Source organism: Penaeus monodon, chromosome 17 (assembly GCF_015228065.2).
Source record: "Penaeus monodon isolate SGIC_2016 chromosome 17, NSTDA_Pmon_1, whole genome shotgun sequence".
NCBI classification, from domain to species: Eukaryota; Metazoa; Arthropoda; class Malacostraca; order Decapoda; family Penaeidae; genus Penaeus; species Penaeus monodon.
In genome coordinates this window covers 441,489-463,988 of record NC_051402.1, presented here as the reverse complement: position 1 = coordinate 463,988, position 22,500 = coordinate 441,489, and the positions used below count along the sequence as shown (strand labels likewise).

General features: G+C 38.1%; 3 protein-coding genes across 5 annotated transcripts in view; 2 read left to right on the top strand and 1 right to left on the bottom strand.

Moving 5' to 3' along the window:
• The window catches only part of LOC119583413 (RWD domain-containing protein 2A-like), a 12,660-nt gene extending 7,960 nt beyond the window's left edge, over positions 1-4,700 (top strand). For all 3 annotated transcript variants that reach the window (XM_037931880.1, XM_037931881.1, XM_037931879.1), the window contains exons 5-7: positions 1,683-1,872; positions 2,413-2,538; positions 3,441-4,700. In XM_037931880.1, the coding sequence (XP_037787808.1) occupies positions 1,683-1,872; positions 2,413-2,538; positions 3,441-3,686 (562 nt within the window). In that variant the 3' untranslated portion in view covers positions 3,687-4,700. The remainder of the gene's footprint in view (positions 1-1,682; positions 1,873-2,412; positions 2,539-3,440) is intronic.
• A 662-nt stretch (positions 4,701-5,362) lies between these two features.
• Positions 5,363-20,070, bottom strand: LOC119583415 (chitinase domain-containing protein 1-like). Its single transcript, XM_037931882.1, has 9 exons — positions 20,052-20,070; positions 19,346-19,495; positions 18,900-19,077; positions 18,527-18,636; positions 17,747-17,904; positions 15,743-15,846; positions 15,388-15,467; positions 8,231-8,379; positions 5,363-7,753 (listed from the first exon to the last, which is right to left on the bottom strand). Exons 2-9 carry the CDS (start codon positions 19,367-19,369, stop codon positions 7,612-7,614), a joined length of 945 nt encoding a protein of 314 aa, XP_037787810.1. The 5' UTR covers positions 19,370-19,495; positions 20,052-20,070; the 3' UTR covers positions 5,363-7,611.
• Positions 20,071-20,075: 5 nt separating this feature from the next.
• LOC119583416 (vesicle-associated membrane protein 3-like) overlaps positions 20,076-22,500 on the top strand; it is a 17,153-nt gene continuing 14,728 nt past the window's right edge. The window contains exon 1 of the mRNA XM_037931883.1: positions 20,076-20,220. Coding sequence (XP_037787811.1) covers positions 20,091-20,220 — 130 coding nt within the window. The 5' untranslated portion in view covers positions 20,076-20,090. The remainder of the gene's footprint in view (positions 20,221-22,500) is intronic.

Genomic DNA, 22,500 nt, shown 5'->3' with positions numbered 1-22,500 from the left:
TATAGGGTTTTAGACTGTGGTATTCTCTGTATCCCCTTGGGTCCTTTGAGCTTTCTCTGTGGGACTTCTGGAAACTAATATCTGATTAGTATGAATTGTACAATTTTGATTTTCTCTCTCTCTCTCTCTCACTTTCTCTCTCTCTCTCTCTCTCTCTCTCTCTCTCTCTCTCTCTCTCTCTCTCTCTCTCTCTCTCTCCCTCCCTCTCTCCCTCTTTTCCTCTCTCCTTCCCTCCCTCCCTCCCTCTCTCTTCCTCTCTCCTTCCCTCCCTCTCTCTCTCTCTCTTTCTCTCCCCCTCTCTCTCTGTCTCTTTCTCCCCTCCCTTCTCTATCTTTTCCCCCCCCCCTCTCTCTCTCTCCTCCCCCACCTCTCTCTCTCTCTGTTCCTCCCTCCTTCCTCCCCCCTCCTCAAATCAAAAGTCTAAGGCTTTCAGTTAAATTATGCATGTGCTAATTGCTAGAGACCAAGAGGAATGCATGGACCAGTAGCATGGCAACAGCCATCTCCCCCTGCTGTATAAGTTATTTCTGTGTGTGTTCATGTTACTCCCTCCCCAAAAATCATGCATGTAATGGATTATATTGTATATCTAAAATTTTTATAAATGTAACCATATGTAAATCCTCTTTATATCATTAAACCTTTAAGTATGACATGGCAATTGTCATAATGGGGTATGACTGTGAACTAGGTGGAAGGTGGTTAATGATTAATGCTTTAAAACAAATAAATGTGCCAAAATCAAAGGTCCTATAGCACTATGGTAAAGTATTATGGTGGATAGGGTTTAAAAGAGTACTTTATTAGAATAAAATGTCTTTAATTTCAATGGTCATGGTATTACAAGAGAAGTGGCAAGTCATTTTACTGTTTTATATATATATATATATATATATATATATATATATATATATATATATATATATATATATATATATATATATATATATATATATATATATAATGTATGTATGTATGTATTACAGTGATTTGAATCTGCTTTATTTCTGCTTTAACTGAGTATTTACCTCAGATGACCTGTACACTGACGTAGATGGCAAAACTCGCACTACCAGTTGTTTTACTCTATCACTAAGTTTTGAATTTCACTTTCTGTGACCTCAGTGCATTTGAAACTCAGAACTTGCTTTTGCTTTGAGTTGAGTTTGCCGCACCTAGCTACATACTAATAGCTACATGCAGTAAGCCACTCAAGGTAAAAGTTAGAAGCATGGGAAACATGGGTATTGTCTACACTACAAATTTGACCATGGATAATATCTTTCAGTAAATGAGTTGAAAATAAACCGTAAGCCTACTTTTGAGAGTTGTAACTGAATGACCATAGCCAGGGCCAAACAGCTATTATATATAAATAACTATTTAGCACTCAAAACATAGAACAGGCTCATATCACACATAGCATGGATACTTTCCACCTGGCATAAAGGCTCAGTACATTTTGGAATGAGAAGTTGCCATCCAGTAAATGGGTTAATTACGTTCCATTTTGTGTAAAGTATATGCATAAATAATTTCAGGGGATATTAGATATTATTTTTATCAAAATTCATTTACCTAGCTATTTGACAGTTTGCAAATATTTTGTCAAGAAATGGCAATATATTTATTGCTATGTACTGAAAGTGTATTGCCTTAAAAAAAAATGTTATTATTTGCAGGTATATTAAATCTCTAGAAAAATGTGATTTAGCAATTGGTCCAGCTGTAACTTGGCTGCAGGAGAAAGGGGAAACCTTCTTCTCTGACAACATTGAAGAAGAGGTACCACTGAACACAGAGACAGAGTCCGAGGGAAAGGACACCAAATTTGCAAGATTATGGATATATTCTCATCATATATATAGCAAGGTTTGGTACTAAGTTAGATTTCAGTTTATAACGTATATTTAAACTCTGTACATTAACCCAAGTAGTCGGGATGGCAAGAATATGTGCAATTATGACGGTCTTATTGTTTGTTTGTCTTTACACATAGATGGCTCTACAGTTACTATTACTAATCAATTATTAGAACTATCTAGCTCACATGTATTGCTTTTAGTATTGTTATCAACATTAGAATAATCATATTGTCAACAACATTAATATTAATAGCATTAGATTTTTTTTCCTGGAAACTAAAGGAAAGGGGGAAATCAGCTGGCCCTAGAGGCTTACTAATTGGCTCCTTGGTGGCTGAATACTTCTGTAGTCATCTGTGTGCAAACAAACTCACAGTAGAGAGTATGATTACCCAGCACCATTGGGTTAATTTTCATTTACGGAGCATTTCCAAGACACTGAATACCTTGCATATTATCCTTCAAAGAAAGAGGGAAAAAGATAACTTCTTTGTAGTATGTATTAACACTAATGTGTAAGGTAATGGATGGTTTGTTATTGTTTCAGGTAAAACGCAAGGATATTTTGGATTTATCAAGAGAGTTTGACTTGACAGGTTTCTGCTTACCTGGGAAACCTGGTATCATATGTGTAGAAGGAATGTCACGCAATACAGATGATTGGTGGCAGAAGGTCAGTTGTATATTATTGTTGTTTTTAGTAATTTTTCAGCTGTTACAATCTTTAATGATGGAAGAGTTCAATTATGGATTAAAGTTCAAGTTATCTCTTGCATGAGTGAAAATAGTAAATAGTAAATAAAAGACATATAAACCAGCAAGCCATATAGTCATCCTAACCTCTTTAGCTTTGGCAATTTGTGTGTATATAAAGTACAAAGAAAAATTCAGTCACACCAAGAAGTGATTATGTGAAGAGAGAGCAGAGGGTCCAAGAATAGAGGAGAGGATGGGATTATGCATATAGTAGTTTTCGATGACTCAGAGAGAAATATACTGTGAGAATTGGAAGGGGGGGGGGGATAACTTTTTGGTCTCTAACATTGGAGGAAAAATGCCAGATAGTACTAGCCCATTACTGCTGGGCCACGTGCATAGCTGTCATGAAAAATGCGCTTAATTTGCTGGGTATGGCTATACGTGTGGTGACGCTCTATAGCGTCTTGAGCGGGAAGATTCCACCACATGTAGTGGACTCCCAATGGCAGGATGGTTGCCAAAAATCACAGGAGTTTCCAATGCTGGGAGATTTCTAATACAGGCAGTAATGGACTCGACTTGTTAGTACACATGCCTTGCATCTCATTTACACCAACATGGAGATAGGAAAATGGCTTACCAGTGTTTAAAAGCTAATGCTCAGTTCAGGTGACTTTGCCTAGAGGTGCAACTTACCAGTGATGAATAATCAGGCTGGCTTGGCTTTAGCGATAAGTTGAATGTTTGATCTGTGAAATAGTGTCTTACAGTTAACCTATGCTCAGCTAATCAGTTAATTTTCTAAAGCAATCCCCTTTATCCTACTCATAATAGGGATGTTATAATAATATCTTTTCTTTTCTCTTTCATTAACAGGTAAGGTCATGGAACTGGCAGAAAATTCTTGTCAAGAGCCGAGAAATCGTCGATGTCACTAAAGGTCAAGACATTGATAAATTGCGAAGATTTCCAACATTTGAAGAACTTGGCTCCGAGAATAACATCCGGGTCAAGAATGGAGGGTTTCATGTTGACATGGGAGATGTTTTTAGGTACTTAGAAAACCATGAATCAGGATATGTTTTCAAAGAATATTTTGGTGTCAGTGGGAGGCCAACTTGACGCACTTTGAATGAAGATAGTAATATTAGGTCCTGCCATACTTATATAAAAAGTTGGGAGCATTAAGTAAATTTCTGTTTGGATTAAATGATCGTTATGTAGATAAATAATTTGAATGTTTATGAATTAGTAATGGGAAGACTATATTTTATATGTTATTTATAAATCTATTACCAATTTGAAATTATTTTTGGTATTGAAATTATCTTTCACATAATAGAAATCTATATAAATTCTGTATTGTATCCCTTTGCAGTGTTAATGGGAATGTGAGAAAAAGTAATTTCATCCCTGATAATCAGAAAACCAAAAAATAAATAAATAAATAAATGAGAACGATCATAGAAAAGTATTAGCTTACAATTGGCTGTACCAGGTAGACTAAGAGTGATTTTAATATCATTTTTATGCAACATCTCTGAAGTGTCTGTAGTGATGCAATTGTCAGTCCAGCCTTTATAAAATGAGAAGGGTGATACCATGACTGTAGAGTGTTGAGTGTTTTTGTCATCATGTGTTATGAGGTTGGGGTGTTTGAGCAAAATGGAATAAAAGACAGTACTTGAATTCAGATTTAAGATACATTAAATGTTAAGTCTACATTGAACTGCGTTATTATACATTTTTGATTGCAGCTGAAATAATTTTACAGAGTTCCTTTCAAAGATACAATCTGTACTGAATTGTTAAAATATTTTAAATCCAAAAATTGCTTTGTAAGTAACATTCTCCTAATTGGTATATTCATTAAAGAGAATCCATTTTGTTTACTTGGTATTATGGTTCTTTTGAAGTTGAGAGGACAAACCATTTATAATTCATTTAAGATTTATGTTTATCCATGGAGAAATGTAAAGGTTACGGGACAGATTTCGGGTCTTCTTCCAGTCTTTTTCTAGATCCATATTTTTATATCTAGCTTATTGCTGGTGTGAATTTCACTAGATATGCTTTAATTTAAATAAGTATGTGTTGTAAGACTTTTTGCACAATAAAGTCTAAAGATCAAGAAAATTTGTTTCACTAAATCTTACAATGACCTTCATTGTGTGGAGACCAGAAATTGATGACAAAATTCTAAATATAAAATGTTTTGCAATAAATGTGCAACATGAATTATATTACTGGACTGGTAACAAATGACATGCTATCATGTCATGGTATATAGTCGCAGACACTGGTGATGCCTCATGCCATGATGCAGATAATTTTTCACATGCCCTCTTGAGAACCCAGACACCCATCCTTGCCTGAATACACCCAGAATTTTACCCTTTATTATTGTTGAGCTGTTACACAAATATAAATAATATAAAACTGTTTTGCCATGTGTTTAATGCACTTTACTTTCAGGCTCTATTTGTATACTTATATCACATAATCAATGTTTTACTTCTAAACAAGAAAAAGTATACAAACAAAATTATCATAACTTATCATATATCATTAACCAATATACCTTTTTACTTTCAGTTTTTCATTGGTGGAAAAAGATCTATAAACTTTTCATTCACATATACTTCCTTCTTGTACATTAACATGATCAAGTCAATTTCTATTATGTTTAATTTCCCCTTATTCCTTTGAAAAATATTTACTTACACTACATAATAGTGATGTAACATTCAGAACATCTATTGTACTAGTTGGTCTAGAAATTTAGACTGAACAAACTCTTGACAAAATAGTGTTCTGTATATTTAGTGTCTACAAAAATATCTCCTAGAGGAAATCAGGCACAATCACTGGACAAAGCATGACTACATGGCTATGGACTTCAGTTAGCATTTAGGGAGTGTATGGTGGGCTGTGGAGCAGTAAGTATATTTACTTTCTCTGATTGCAGGGAAGATAGGATGACATCTTTTGCTTCCTCTTTTCCAAGATCTGCTTCCCTCAGGTTACCTTTTCATCCATATCGTTTTAAAATTATTCTCAGTTGAGGGTTTGGTTCCATGCCATCTTTGGCATTTGGTTCCCTAGGTCCTGCCTCCTCAGGTTCCCTTCTTGTCCACCTTGCTCTACAATTCCTCATCTTCTTAACCCATTCGCCCCGGAATTTTTCGCTCGTCGCTGAGCCCCGCTCCCGGGAATAGTTGCCAGCCGCGTGGGCCCCTGCAACGGGATTTTTTCTGGCGTGGTGCGGCTGCACAAAGACCATCATATCAATTTTGCGGGAATCTGGCCACAGATTTTGTTGTAAAGTTGGGTTTTATATAAATGTAATGTGTAGAACCTGCACTTTTCTCATGGTGTTTTCTAGGCATCTTTTCGCCTTTGTATTGAGGAGATATACTGAATCGCTTCCAAGTTGTCTATATTAGCAGATGACATCAACACTTTGATGCTAAAAGTTAGTGTTGTTTTTGAACGAGAGGTAAAAATATGGACCTAGCCGTTTTTATTTTATTTCTTTCAAACTTTCAAATGAAGCAGAGCAGCAAGCCAAATATCATTTTGATACTCAGAAGTAGTGCATTGTCCATATGAGAGATCAAACCATGTTTTTTTTTTTAATTTCATTCAAGAGAAAAGGAAGAAAAGCAGAAGTGGATATAGCTTCACTTTGATGTTCAAAAATAGCTTTGTATTGATATGTGAGGTCACACTGAGTAAGTTTAGCGTTTTTTTTCTTTTAGTACGAGACTTGTAAGAGAGACTATAGTTCATACCTTCCATGGCTGCGATCGTTCTGCTGGAATGAGCCTTTGACTGACCTTTTATTCACATGACTAACCAATCAGGTCATGCCATGTGACCTGATCCACCAATCAAAGCAATTACTAGTTTCCAGCCAGTCAGGTCAAGGTACATCAGAATCACGCAATCTAGTGTGAACAAATCACATGATTACACGTCATAATTACATATGTCATAAATTACATACGTCACATAATTATCAACCAATCAAGTAAGACTAGTAGAAGAGCCATCTATTAGGTACAAAAAATAAACAATCAGTCTGTAGTCAGTCATCATGGCAAAAACACGTGCCAAACGTTATGGGGCTCGTAGAAGCCATGGCAAGATTAGATGCCATACGTGTTGGGGTCCATTGAGAGCATGGCAAGAATAGATGCCACATGGGGCGAATGGGATAAGATTCACTGCTATCTTTTATACCCTCTATTTCCTTCAGGGTTTTGAGGAATATTCATCACAACATTCCCATTTCTATTATCTTTTGTGACCATGGCCAATTCTCTATCACTGGTCTTATAAAACTTATCTTTAATCTGACACTGTTCATATTCCCCATATCACAAACAAGATTATGAACACATCTAATAGCAATACAAAAATATTGTCATTATATACACATGTTCTATTTCCCAGTTTACATTTCCAATACAAGACATTACATTGTTTCATTCTCCCTCTTCACTGATAACAACTACTTACACATTCTTTACTTTAGCATCATACTACTCTGAGAAAAATTCCTGATTTTGAAAACTTATGTTGGACACAATTAACCAAACTTTGCAATGACAATGACTGAAGTACAAATCAAGAAATAGAATGTATTATAAAATTTAAAATTTGCTTTAAATCATATTACCAAATTATATTGCAATTACTGATGATAGATTTATTTATTTATTTATTATTATTATTTTTTGTTAAAACCCACACATAAATGTCACACAGTCTGCAACCACTAGTCCAAACACTGGGATTTATATAGTCTAACAATAAGGCCACATATGCATCAGGTCCATGTGAACAACTCTACAAAACAAATAACATGTGGTAATCACAGGTAAAGAAACAAATGCTTTTTATACAAGCTACATAACCAACTATGTATCATTCAAATAAATAAATCATCCCCGGTAATCACACACAACCCCAAGAAAGTAATCACAGTCCAGGTTATAGGACAGCACCATGGAGAACACATGCCCTGCATTTTTTTCCTTAATCAGAGAAGATCATAAAAGTAATCAAGCCCCTGACCCACTTCCCACAGAGATATTCCTGTGCCCAATTCTTGTGCCAAGTGAACTCGCTTGCTGATGGAATGTAGAGTTGGGTAGAACACCGTCCGACGCCCAGATGTTGTTCTGAAACGATTGAAGAAAATATGCAAAAGATGAAGCTACTGCTAATATTTCCCTAAAATAAAAACATTTTCTCTTTTTGTTCATATTCAAAATAAGAGATCACTTAATCATCATAATAGAGGAAAGCAAAAGAAAACATCGGGAAGCAAAATAAAGGAAAGAAAAAAAGGGTAAAGAAATAGAGACTGTCAAAGATGAGGGAGAGGAAGAAGAGGAGGAGGGAGAGAAAGGGGTTAAAAATGAACCAGAGGAGGAAGAGGAGGGAATGGGGTTAGGGGAACAGGAACCAGAGGAGGGGAAGGAGAAAGAGGTGGTAGATGAAGATGAGGAGATGATAGAGGATGAAGAAGAGGAAAAGGAGTAAAGGAAAGGAGTGGTGATAACAGTACCTGAATATCCCCTACGCACTAAATACGAAAGCAGAAAAGGCAGGAAATGAGCTTCACACAACATAAACATTTAAAGGACAACACTCACTTGTATTCAAAATAGTGCTCTTGTGATTCTCCATCATAGAGGAACTTGGGCTTGTATGTTGAAAGTATATCTATATACTGATGTCCAATAATATGGTTACCTCCAGTAACACTATGGTCCAGACCGTACAAGTTGAGGCCCAATAGGATCTGTTGCAAAAAGACATTTCTTAGTATTCATAATTAGAAGGCTTTCCATGGATATTAGCGACTGAAAATAAGGAAAATGAAACTTGTAAAACCTCCTTAGTTGAATCAAGCTATAGACTATTGGGAATAATAAAAACTGGACAAACACAATGAAAATTTGATTTTTACATGAATTATTTACTGAAGGGCTTGTTATCAAAGGTCTGATGATTAATTACAGTAAATATAATCTCCCATGAAAAGAGTACGAGTAAATGAATCACCTCCAGCTGAACATTGTTATTGGTGTTTGGTGGCATTAACCTCTAAAAAGCCAGCATAGAGTAGTGAGGCAAAAACCTCAGGTGGGCAAAATTCTACTTGCCTGTAAGAGTGTAATATTATACTACTTGCAGTTTAACCCACTAAAGATCTGCATCCTACCAGTGGGACACTACTGTACTTAGCCATCTACTGGGCATCCCATCAGTGGGCCACTATTGTTCTTGGCCATCTCATGTGTGAGATGTAATGAATGGACCTCAGTATCATCTGTTGTCTATATGGATATTTCCAAGTTAATTTCTTATTACAAACTTAACCACAAGTTACGTCATGTGATCATATAAAGAAGTTTTTATTAATTCTATTTACCTTAATTTGACATCATATAGGGATGGAGGGAGTAGGGGAATATGAGAGAGTGAGAAAGACAAAATAAAAAAAGAAAACGAAAACAAAAGCTGAGACTAAGGGAGGCAGAGAGCTAGTCAAGGAGGCAGTATGCACCTCTGACCAGCAACCCCTGTGATCGCATTGCTGCTACCTTCCACTGTTGCCTGAAGGATATAGTAGCCTGTTTTCCAGAGGCGAATCTCAACCAGAGGTTCAAGGTTATCAACCCTCGACTCCCTCATTTCTATGGGCTTCCTAAAACCAATAAGCCAGCCGTGCCTCATCTCCTCCCAGGGATCTGTGACACACCCTCTTGGCGAAGTCTCTCACTCCCCTTCTTGGTACCTTCTATCCTGCTCACTTCCACTACTCTCAGGACTTCATCTCCCGTGTTCGTGGAGTCTTGCCGGCGATCATGATGAGCTTGGATATTGACTCCCTGTTCACCAAGGTCCTGCTTGATGACGTCCTCGCTTTCCTTCAGAAGAGGCTCCCCGCAGAGGATCCTCGTCTCCCTCCAGCTGATTCGTCTATGTGTGGAGTCTAATTCCTTTTCCATTGAGGGTCGCTTCTATTCTCAGACTGTTGGTGTTGCCATGGGCTCTCCCCTCTCTCGTCTTGGTAAACCTGATCATGGAATTCTTCGAGTCTGAGCTTCTCCCATCCATCTCCCTTCATCAGTCAGTCTGGCTAAGGTATGTCAATGATGTCTTTGCTCTCTGGCCTTATGAGCCTACCCTGTTCTCGGATTTCCTGACGCAGCTGAACACTCTCTCCTTCCATCTGTTTCAAGATGGAATAGGAGGTTGACAACAAGCTCCCTTTCTTTTTCACTGCTCTGCTGACCACTTCTCCATATACAGGAAGTCTATGCATAGTGGTATGTACATACACTTCTCATACCATCCTCTGCATGTAAAGAGAGGTGTTGCCACCTCCGCATATGTGACCCCCAGTATTTGTATGGAGAGATCGACTTCCTGCATTGCTTGTTCTCCAAACTGGGTTACCCTCGTCATGTTCTTGACATCATGTTATCCAGAGCACGGTGTACCTTCTACCACGACTCCTCTTCTAAAGATTTATCACCTGCCCATCCTCAGCCTGCCCAGCACTGAGGAGATCTACTCTCTCTGTCACCCCCTTCACCCTCTCAACTGCAGGCTGATCTTTTGCCAGGTAAACACTCTCTGTCGCAACCTGGTCCATACTAGTCCTCCCTCTACATTGAAGGCGAGCACCTATGCTGTTCCTTGTGCCACCTGCGATAAGCAATACTTTGGTGAGACAGGTACCAGTCTCGTTAAGCGTCTTGTTTCAAAATAAGTGCGCTGTATGCCGGTGACCTAACAACAACACCCTCTTTTGCCATCAGTGGGACACAGACCATCAGATGGACTGGTCAGTGGCGCGAATTGTCTTTCCTTCCACTAGCAGTCATGTCTGCAGACTGGTGGAATCTTTCTTAATAAAGTAGCTGCCTAATTTCAACTTGAATAGCAGCTTTTCTCCTGCTGATAGTCTCCCCGCTTCCCACATCCTCTGCCTTCTCCCTTATGCCAGCCACCCTGTGCATAGTCCTCCAGCCTGACTTGCCCTACCTTTGCTTCCTTTCATCTGTCCTCATCTACCCCGTGTTACCACGCTGCCTCTCCTCTCTCTCTTTTATACCCCCTCCTCTCCCTTTCCTCCTCAGACCTGAAGATGGAATCCAGGTGGATTTTGAAACTGTAGTCTCATTTTCAATAAATCTAGTTTTTGCAATGTGAGTTTTTCTACCTTAGTATTAACATGGAAGAGTGTTTTACCCTTCAACAGGTAGATAAATAGATAGATAGAGCCAGGCAGGTAGACAGATACACAGACAGAATCAGGCAGGTAGGTAGATGAAGTGACATCACAAAGATTTACATCATGAAGAAATGTCATCATAAAAAGGAAGAGATGTCACAGCTGTCATCCTTCCATGTAGGAGTAAATGACGTCACATAAGCAAGTGATTGGTCGGGTTGCTTTGACCTCAATGGCTACTGTTGGTTCCATGTTCCCCATCAAGTTGAAGTGCGAGCATTTTCCAATATATATAGAGATGCTTGCAGCTCATTCATTACTTGCTTTCGCTTTGCCTTGTTTTGCCGGCATTTAAAGATGCTCCTCCTCCTCCACTGAAGTTGATGACCCCAACCATTGATTTTGGCACCTCTTGCAAAGGTGCTTCAGTGCCATTCCTCTTGGTCTCCCACCTTCTTTGACTTCTACAAGGAGAGTGGCAATGAGAGGTTGCACAGTAGGGTGGAGAATGCTGTTGACCTGTGCTTGGAAGTATCCAATATGGAGGATGAAATGGATTATGTCTCGCAGGTTGATACCACACTCAACAGCGATGAGTCCGTCTCTGGCATGGCCACCAAGCTATAGCAGAGGAACACTCTAGGGACTAGGAACTTTGTCTGGCATCCCCAAGCTTTCAAGGCAGTCCTGAGGTCAAGGTCACAATGGATGTAATATTATACACACCCTTGGGGATCTTTGGCTGTTTTTTCACCAACAAACTCCTTGATCTTACTGTCGAGGAGACCAACTGGTAAGTTTCGTTATTATTATTCTTTCCATTTTTATTCATATTGAGGAAATATCTTTTGTATTAGAAAATAAGAATGTATTACTTTTTTTTTTTTCCATTCCCACAAGTATGCGGCTGCTTGCTCTCTTGTTGCCTCACCTCACATGGGGAAGTGGACGCCCATGTCCAGGCGGGAGCTCATGGCATACCATGGGATCTGTGTGATAATGGGAACGGTGGATCTCCCCAGTTATTGCAACTACTGTCAATCAATTGCATTCTACCTCATGAATTTACTTCTGTGGGGCAAGATTTGGGTTTAAGGTCAATAACTGGTGGACTGGCAACAGGGTACTCCTCTTGTTTCAAGTTGTACACTGGGCAGGACTGTGACACCATACCCTTATCCATGAAAGTGGTGCTTCATTTGATGGAGACTAGTGGCTTCTTTGGGCTGGGATATCAGTTGTTGTGGACAACTGGAACATGTCGCCCAGTCTCTTTCATATGTTGCAGGCAAAATGAATGAATGAGGTAGGGACAGCTTAGCTGAACAGGAAGTTTATGCCCAAGGCCCTCAGTGTGATGAGGAAGGGTGATGTTGGGTACGACATCAGCAAAACGGGGTTGTGGAAGGATAGCAATATTGTCACCAAGCTGTCAACAGTCCATACAACTGCAATGGATGGGGAAAAGCTTTCAGCAGAAGTGGATTACAACAACAACATGAAAGGTGTTGACATTGGTGATCAGATGGAAAGCTCTCATCTAATGACTCGCTGCAATGACTACTGGCTTTCTATGTTATCCCAGAATGTTAAATGTTACAATATTTCCAATATCTTCTGGGTTCCAAAATGCCAAATGAGATTAATTACCCTCCAAGAGCTTTATGCACTTGTGGCAAGTAATTTCTGTCACCCTGGCCTTTAACCGAAATGCTCAGGACAGTAAGTATGTGTCATCCCGGTCCAGAGCCAAATTTCCCTATGATTGCATCTTCACGTCACCTGCCTCTCAAGCAAAAATTTTTCATGATGTTATGGCCATGTCATCCGAAATGATATGTATACAAAGCATCAGTGGCAAGAGTGAAATAAAATAATGGGGCTCTCTTGAGTGTGTGTGCAACTAGACCTTAACTTTGGTACAGGAAGGTCTTCTTCCTCTTTGACATGGTCACTGTCAATGCCTAGGCTATCCATCCTGGACAGAAAGAAGTCAATGAACGCCTTTAGAGTAGGTCTAACCTCTGAGCTAGTGGGGGACTTTAGAGGTGTCAACTCCACCAAGAACTGAACTGCAACACAACCACCAATTGCAGTGAGGTGGGCCCTCAGCAGGGATGGCATGTTGTCATCAAAATCCCAGATTGCAGGAGGAGATACAGTTGGTGTTCAGGGAAGGGTTGGCAAAGGAGCAACAGGAGCTTCTGCTCTGACTGCGATGTTGATTTACCCTCTTGGCAGAGGGTATTGACAGTAACACAGGGTATTCTTAGCGAGTCTAGACTGTATACTAAAACTTCCAACTCTTGCAACAAGTGTTGAGATTGCATTATAGCTTTGTGAGCATGCAAACACCATGTTCTGTTCTGCCAATCAAAATCTTCAATATACTTCCAAGGCTATAAAAGGGGTGTAAAATCAGTGCTTATGCTCTGATCTGCTCATTCGCTGTGTGTGGCTTGCACGTGGGCCCCCGGCAGTGGCCACTTGCCGCTATAGATACCACGGAAAGGAGGGTGAACGGCACTCCAAAGGAACTGTCATTAGCAGGTTAAGAATGAATTCCCTTTTTATGGCAATAAAATCACTTCAATTCTCTTTTTAGAATAATGGAGTCTTTTATATTTCCACATGTCATGTAAACTATACAATTCTTTTTTCATTATAATTCATACTTCTGACTCTTAAGAATATATGAGTCATTCTTGGACCTTTTTATTCAGAAAAATCTGAAAGTTTCGAGTTTTCTATGTTTCTTTTTGTTCATATTAACCTGTTACTGCCAGCTCATATGTACTGCCTTCATAACAAACTGCTCGAACTACCAGATGCGGCTATACATGTGGCGACATGCTAGAGTGTGCCACATATCAACGGACTCCTGCTCCCAGCGACAGGACGGTTGCCAGAAACCACAGAAGTCTATGATGCCAAAAAATTTCTAATACTGTCATCAATGGATTTAAAACTAAACACCAATGTTGTTTGGGAAGTTGCATTAACCCATTGCCGACGGGTGGACATGTACGTACATGCCATGGCATGGCCGGACCATCTGCTGGGGCACGTACGCATATGCCATAGAGTATGCATGGACATGCCATGAGTTTTTTTTTGTTACAATCACGGCAAAAGATTATTTTTTTGCCAGTGAAAGTGTGATTAAGTCGGTTCTAACACTTTCTCATTTTTACCATGCAACAAACAAAAAAAAAAATGCAACAAACCGACAATTTCAACTCCATGATGCCACACACTGCTTATTTTATTCGGACTATAGACCAAATAATGATCAACTATGGAGTCTATATAACAACAAAAATACCCTTCAGTCTCGATTTATCAGGAAGTTTGGCAAGTAGAGACTGTAAAAAATAATGAAAATTGAAAATACAACATATCTTCGTAGTATTACGAAGAAACGGCATGGGATGCTGGTATTTGGCATGAGTGGTCGCGCATGCTCAGGCGACGATATAAGCCCCCGGCAGCGAGGCCCGGGCCACTATGAATGCTACCCGTCAATTATGGGTTAAAAGGTACATACATATGATATGACAATTATTCAAGAAGAAATTGTACTTTTGTAGACCTATAAATGAACAGCTTCCTTTCCTCGACACCTTAATCCATAGGAGACCTGATGGCCCAGTGCTCTCTGTGTACAGAAAACCCACAAATAAAAATGATTTTACACACTATTTCTCTGCCCACAACAATAGAACCAAAGAAGGCGTGGTCATTGGTTTCTTCCTCTGAGCACTTAGAATCTGCAGCCTGAAGTTCTGGAGATGGAAATGCAACATGTCAGTAACACCTTCCAACGCCTCCGTTACCCTTGCACATTGCTCACCCACCTCCGACGCAAGGCAGAAAAGATCATGACCTGATCAAGAGGGGACATCACATAGAACAAGACACACACAATACCTGGAGGCCCTGTTGGGCTGCACAATGAAGACAGCTACCATTTCTGGTAAGAAAATCGGAGATATCATAAGAGAAAAGAGGTCAGACCACAACAGCCTCTTAGCCAGGTGTAGAGCATACCTTGGTGGTGGCTGCAATAAAGTATACATAGATGAGACAAGACATGACCTCCACAAACAATGAATCAACCAACACCGCAGTGCCCTCCGACAACATGACAAGAGGAGTGCCTTCACTGTTCACACACTGACACCAATGACCATCTCCCTAAGTGGTCTCAGGTCTCCATCATAAAACAAGACCTGCCCCTACAACAAAGGAAGATGGTAGAAGTGGCATTCATCCATTCAACTAACAACTTCAACACCAATAACAGGGAGCCAAGAACCAGCCAAGGTTGTCGCACACCTAATTACCGATGTGACCTGATCACTCAGTACATGTATATATACACCTCTATGTATCTCTAGTCCTATATGCCCTGATGAAGCAGTAAATGCGAAAAGGCCTTCAGCATATTCGTGTGTTTTCTTGTACTTGCCTTGGTTGTTCTACTTGCAATGAAATTCATACACATAAATAAAAAAGGTTGTTCAAGCAATAGATCTAATCAAATCATATAAAATCTGATACCTTTGCACGATTAGGGGAAGTAGCATCTGGTACTAATTTCTCAACACAATCACGCATCCACCATAGAGGGCTGTTAGGTCCTGAAATAAATAGCCGAGGATAAGAACTCTCATAAGTTGCGTTTTGTCTTAATACTGAAGAAACTTTACAAAGACAGTAAGTTTCCATACTGTTTACTGCCGAGACACTTTTTCCTATAGTCATATAATTATCATAGAAACATGGCACTCTAACATGCAATACTGGTATGTTGACACAACTATCTGAAAACATCACACATTTATGAAGCAATGTAATAAAACTAAAATAAAACAGTGAACCATTACTATTTCCCTAAAATAAATAAAGGACCCACCTGGATTTTGGAATGACGAGAAGTCATAGGTCATGAGAGAGAATGCATCTACATCATCAGCTAATGCCTGAAATTCCTTTTCTGTGAAGGAACCTCTTACACCCCTGAGAATACAAATCCAATTATTATTATCAGTATCTTTTTAATACCTTAAAAAAAAAAAAAAAAGCCAGCACATGTTAGGTACTTTAAAACAAAATTTACTTGCTGCTTACATACTTTTAAAACATAAATGCATGTAATAACATGTAAAAATTAATTTCATTGATAAAATACATGGAGGGAGGGAGGGCGGGGGAAGGAAAGAAGGAAGGAGGGAGAGGGGGGGAGGGAGGGAGGGAGGGAGGGAGGGAGGGAGGGAGGGAGGGAGGGAGAGAGGAGAGAGAGAGAGAGAGAGAGAGAGAGAGAGAGAGAGAGAGAGAGAGAGAGAGAGAGAGAGAGAGAGAGAGAGAGAGAGGCTTCTTTTTCTTCTTCTTGTACTGTGTATGTATGTGGACATGTATATCTATGTATGTGGACATGTATATGTATGCACAAGGGATTCCCATTATTTTGTCAATAATATAGACCAGAAAATACAAAAGTGATACACAATATCCAATAGCAATACATTATAAAAGATTTTAATGTGGACTGGGACCATAATTTCCATTGGTTTACTGAAGCATACAGTATTTATATATATTTACAGTATATATATACACATATCTACTACAGTATATATGCAAATATATTTACAGTATATATGCATATATATTTACAGTATATATGCATATATATTTACAGTATATATACATATATATTTACAGTATATATACACATATATAATATATACATATATATTTACAGTACTATACATACATACATATATATATATATATATATATTATATATAATAATAATATATATATATTATATAATTTATATTATATATATATATATATATATATATATTAATATAATATATAATATATATATATATATATATATATATATATATATATATATATATATATATATATATATAGCTCATGTCAGTGCCGGGTAAATAGAGATGGTGACTCGATAAAAAACACTGGGCGGAAGGCAATGGCAAACCACCGCTCTAAATTGCTAAGAAAAAATCATGGAAGCCCATGATCGTCAAGGCCGTGGTGGCCGAATGGTTAGAGCGTCGGACTCAAGACTGTCACGACGGCAATCTGAATTCGAGGGTTCGAGTCACCGACCGGCGTGTTGTTCCCTTGGGCAAGGAACTTCACCTTGATTGCCTACCTAGCCACTGGATGGCCAAGCCAGCCCAAGTCAAGTGCTGGTCCCAAGCCCGGATAAATAGAGAGAATGATTACCTAAATAGGTACCACCGGCACTCTCCGTGGAAAGGAACTGGGGACCCTACCACGTACTCACTCCAAGAGCATCACAACATGAAAACTACAATTAAGTATCATGCTGTGACCACGGCGGCTCAGACATGAACCTACCTTTAAAAGAAGAATATATATATATATATATATATATATATATATATATATATATATATATATATATATATATATATATATATATATATATATATACTGTATATATATATATACATATATATATATATATATATATATATATATATACACACACACACACATATACATATATACATACATACATATATGCATACATACATACATACACACACACACACACACTGCTGGCTTTCTATGTTCTCCCAGAATGTTAAATGATATAATATTTCCAATATCTTCTGGTTTCCAAAGACTGCATCTTCACATCAATTGCCCTCAAGTAAAAGTTTTTCATGATGTGATGGCCATGTTATCCGGAATGATGCATATACAAAGCGTCAGTGGCAAGGGTGAAATAACAAATAATGGGGCTCCCCTGTGTTTGTGTGTGTGTGTGTGTGTGTGTGTGTGTGTGTGTGTGTGTGTGTGTGTGTGTGTGTGTGTGTGTGTGTGTGTGTGTGTGTGTGTGTTAGACCCTTACCTTTGGTAGACTGGTGGTGGAATGACAAGTATGAAAACGAAACCAGCCTTACGAATCTTCTGGGCTATGTCACGGACAACCCTAGGAAACCTCTCTAAGATTCCCTGTGAGGGGATCTGACTCCAAACTTCGAGCACAATGCCATCCAGATTATGCTTCTGCAAGAAAAAGATTGTACTGTATCATTCAAATATATCAAATATATATTATTCTCATCAAATTAATCTTCTTCAATTACATGAATATCTGTAGGTGCAGGGAATGAGCACATGATTAAATGGGTCTGTATACATCTGCACCATCTTCCCTTTGTGTGTGAAGGTGATTTAGGTGCAGTTCAGTCTCTCTGAATGAAACCATCCAACAAAAATGTCATTCTCTCTAGAAATATCTAGAGGGTTGTTATTGTCCTTGGGATCTCCAGGCTTTCCCTTAGAGGATGCTCACATTACGCAGATGGTCAGTTGTTATTATCAGGTTATTCAATAAATATGGGCAGGATGTATTTTGCGATACTGTCTAACTGCTCAAATATGTACGTGGTAGTATTAGGGTCCTGGGCAGGTCTCTGTGTTAGCAGGTCTGCATCTGTATATGCTGAGTGTGCTGCATATAAAGGGACACCAAGTATCTTGTTTGTGACTTGTTCGTGCACCTTATCCATACATCCCTTGTATGACAAGGGTTGTATGGATAAGTATAGGTAAGTGCTTTTATATGTGTTTTATCTAGGTGCAAGGATTTGTTGGTTTATGTAAAGGGTTTACTAGTTTTGTTTACCTTGATAATACCCAGAATGTCATTTGCGACTTCACCACGCTTGACTTCTGAATTGACAATCTCTTCAAAGTCATCACGATGCCACCCTTCCATTATCACTCTAGGAACAACTGCCAAAAGAATGAAGGTTTTACATTGTTGAACAGAATAACCAAAAAATTCAGAAATGGTTGTTTGACTTTATTATCCCTATACAAGTTTAATTCCATGGAAATTCTTGAAAACATAAGATTAATACAAGGCTATTCTGAGAACAGATTTAAAAAATCAGTAAGAAACCAAATTCTTATCATGTGCATGTAAATAGTCTAATGTGGCTACATATTTATGGTCAAAGTATGTCACACTAGCCCTTGCACTGATCTCTGTTCACCTTTGACATTGCAGCTCTTGCCGGCCTTCCTCACATCCCTGATCCAACCCTGGTCGATGTCGTGGTCCCCTGTGATAACATTCCTGCCAGCATGCCTCTTCAGCTGCAGCCAAACTGGAGAGACATGAGTAAATTTCCCTCCAAGGAACTTGGCGATGTCATAGCCATGGTTGTTCCACTGAAAGGCATTTTTTGGGTGATTTTTAAAATTCAATGGATAAATACAATCACTTTACAATGCGTACCTTCTAAAAATAAATAAGCAAACCTTACTAAAACACAAATACACAAGACAGTCTCCTCTCTAACTATCCTTGGATAATAATCATAAATCTGTATCAATAATTCATTTACCATTATACTGTACACACAATTTCACAAGAAAAACAATTCTTTATCATAATTATATCATGATTATCAAAAATATATTAATCACCAGATCTTACAGGGGTCACGTAGGCCAGAGTCATTTGACTAGATGCTCTCTTGGCTGTGTCATGATAATACCCCTTGTGGTTTTCAACAATGTCTTTCCATTTTGGTTTTTCTGTTATCAAGTCCAACTCTATAACCGAGCTGCTCTGAGGACCAGATATCTGAAAAAAGAAAAAATCTTTAAAAATTATGTATATAATTAATGAAAGTATCTGTATTTACAGAATGTCATGATCACTTGAGAAAGAAAAAACAGACAAATAACCTACAACTACTATTATTACTATTACTAATAATAATGATAATAATAATGATAACAAAAGTGACAATGATAATGATAATAACAATATCATCATCATCAATAATAATAATAATAACAATAACAATAATAGTAATAATAATAATAATAACAATAACCAAGATGATGATGAGGATATTACAAACCATGAATATAATCAATCCTAAAACACAACAGCCTATATCCTCACACTGATTAAAATAAAGACTCGCAGAAAAAAAACGTGAGAAAAAGAAAAAAGAAAAAGAAAAGAAAGAGAAAGAAAAAAAGAAGAGAGAGAGAGAGAGAGAGAGAGAGAGAGAGAGAGAGAGAGAGAGAGAGAGAGAGAGAGAGAGAGAGAGAATCCTGATTTCCAATATTATCTGAATAAACACACTCATGTCAAAAGTCACCGAAGGATAAAACGATTTGGGAAATACCTCCGGAAGAAAGCCTGAGAGAGCAAATGTCACAAGAAAATGGCAAACTGGCACCACTTATGGCACTGTCTTGGGAGAGGATGCCAGTGTAGCTTCCTGAAAAGCAATGGCAGGATGTACCCAAGTCGAAGTCCCTCACCAAGACCTTTTCTTACAAAAGATAATGAAAGTAAGTGAATAGATATTATCATTGTTACTGATATTTCTTATCTTTTAAGTCAAGATTTTAGAAATGAGCAGCAAAATTTCCAGCCTGGTATTGGTAATTGAGAGGAAAAAGATTAGACAGATAGTGAAGGCTTATGATTCCTTACTTTGGCTAGCTGACAAAGTAGACAGCAAACATTTCAGTAATGATGAAACATTCCCTACATCTACCTGTGAGAACAGTCAAATAAAATCCAAAGTAGAATTTTACGTGACTGTTCTCGGACAGATACCTCGACTCTTGATACATTAACAGGTTTTGAGATCTCCTCTGTCTTTATCAGTCTATGGCTAACATATATTCATGAAATTGTGGGGATGTAATTGTGATTTTTCAAGCTTATTATTCCCACTAGTATGAAAGTCAACTTGAAAGATTTTTTAAAATTCATTTTTGATAACCACACTTTAAACTATTGGGAAAATGAGCAATACTTCTTTCAGAGTTTTAAGATTCCACTTCCATTAAATGTTTTATTTTAGCCTTTTTACTCAGTCACACTGGATGGTATCTATACATGTTATGACAATGGTAGACCCTATTTCTGGATGGCACGTATGCATGTATGATATACAGGCACTATAAAGTAGTTTCAACCCATCACTTGGGAGGATTGTGGCAGTAGCCACTCATGTATATGCCATTATTCTGGGTTACATACTGGGCCTAGAACATGTGCTGTCTACAATGTAAATCACAAAAAGAAGAAGGAAAAAAAAGTACTAATCAGAACATCCACATTTTTTTCTGGGAGATTCCTTTTTCTATTATGATGTCCAACTAAAAGAGATACTACTGCTGTCACATCTGGGCTAAAATACTTAGTGTGAACAGGAAACACATCCCAACAGAAGTGACTTTAGAAAGTTTATAATGTTATCTAATTCCAAATAGTTAAATTCTTGTCAATGGAAGGTGCAGTTATTATAAGCATCAAAGGGCATACTTTGAATCTGTTCTTCCCTAGTTATCATAATACCTAATCATCAAATAATAGAAAATATTCAGAGCAATGTATCTTACCTGCTATTGGGACCCAAGACTGTGAGTAGGGAGGGGGGGGGGCATACCATAATTTCTATGTATAGAAGGGCTGGAGTAATTGGAACTTAATCTTAGAGGGGTAAGGTCACTTCTTAAACATTATCAATACTTTCATTTATACAATTTGCGATGGAAAATAAAGAGAGATTCATGCATGTTACAGCACTGATAACTGCAAGAAGGAATAATGACTACTAGATTGGATGGCCCTGTGAAACAAAAAAATTCCCAGAATCAATACTAATACCATCATGATAAGTTGTGAAAAAGTATTCTGAATAACTAGACAAATAATGAGCTCGTATGAGCTCAATCTTACTAGATAATTCATGGTAGTGTTACCCTTTGTTGGATGCCACAGATATTGCTTGATATTCTCCCATTCAGCAGAACACTTCCTTTACAAATGGAGATTTCTTAATGATGTAAAGTACTCTTTTTTTTGTGTTATAAACTTTTTCTTTGATTTATGCTACCCTCCCTAGCCTTCACCTGTGGGAAATTTTGTAACCTACACCAAACACATCACTTTAGTGATCAAGTGCTTGAATGACAATAAATGATTAAATAGTTAAAGTTACCTAGAGCAAAGCACAGAGACAGAGGGAAATGGACACTGCCATCTTATAAAGCATAAGAAATATAGTTCTAAACAACACAGGTACAGCTGCTGTGGCCTTATATCTAAAACAAAATGATGAAAATATCCGCTGCATATCACTGCTCTAGACTAAGTCTACAACACCTTCAACACAACCAGAGTTCTTAAGGTCACGTTTTCTGTAAGTTGGCCTGAAGTGTTAATAAAGGAGAGTACTAGGAAAGATTAACTTTGGATTTTTGGGTTTGCATGATACCCTGGTTTTGAGACTTCGTCTCTTATGGATGCGTTGCTCTCGATGACAAATAACGAATAAATAAATAAATGAATAATAGGTGCATGTTTAATTCTGATGATTTGGTTCATTACAAGCCATAGGCTGAGTTTACACCAAGCAAGTCGAGTCGTGTCATGTCAAGTCAAGAGTATCATTTGATGCGATTCATTTTGACTCATCTCCGTTTACACCAACTGCATCAAGTCAGTACTCAGTGACCTGTCTGATTTCATGGAGAATGCATGCACGTTCCTTCGTTGAAGTAGATCGTTTTGTTGTGGCTTCGTCGTCGCAGACATAAGAAGAGAAAACGAATCTG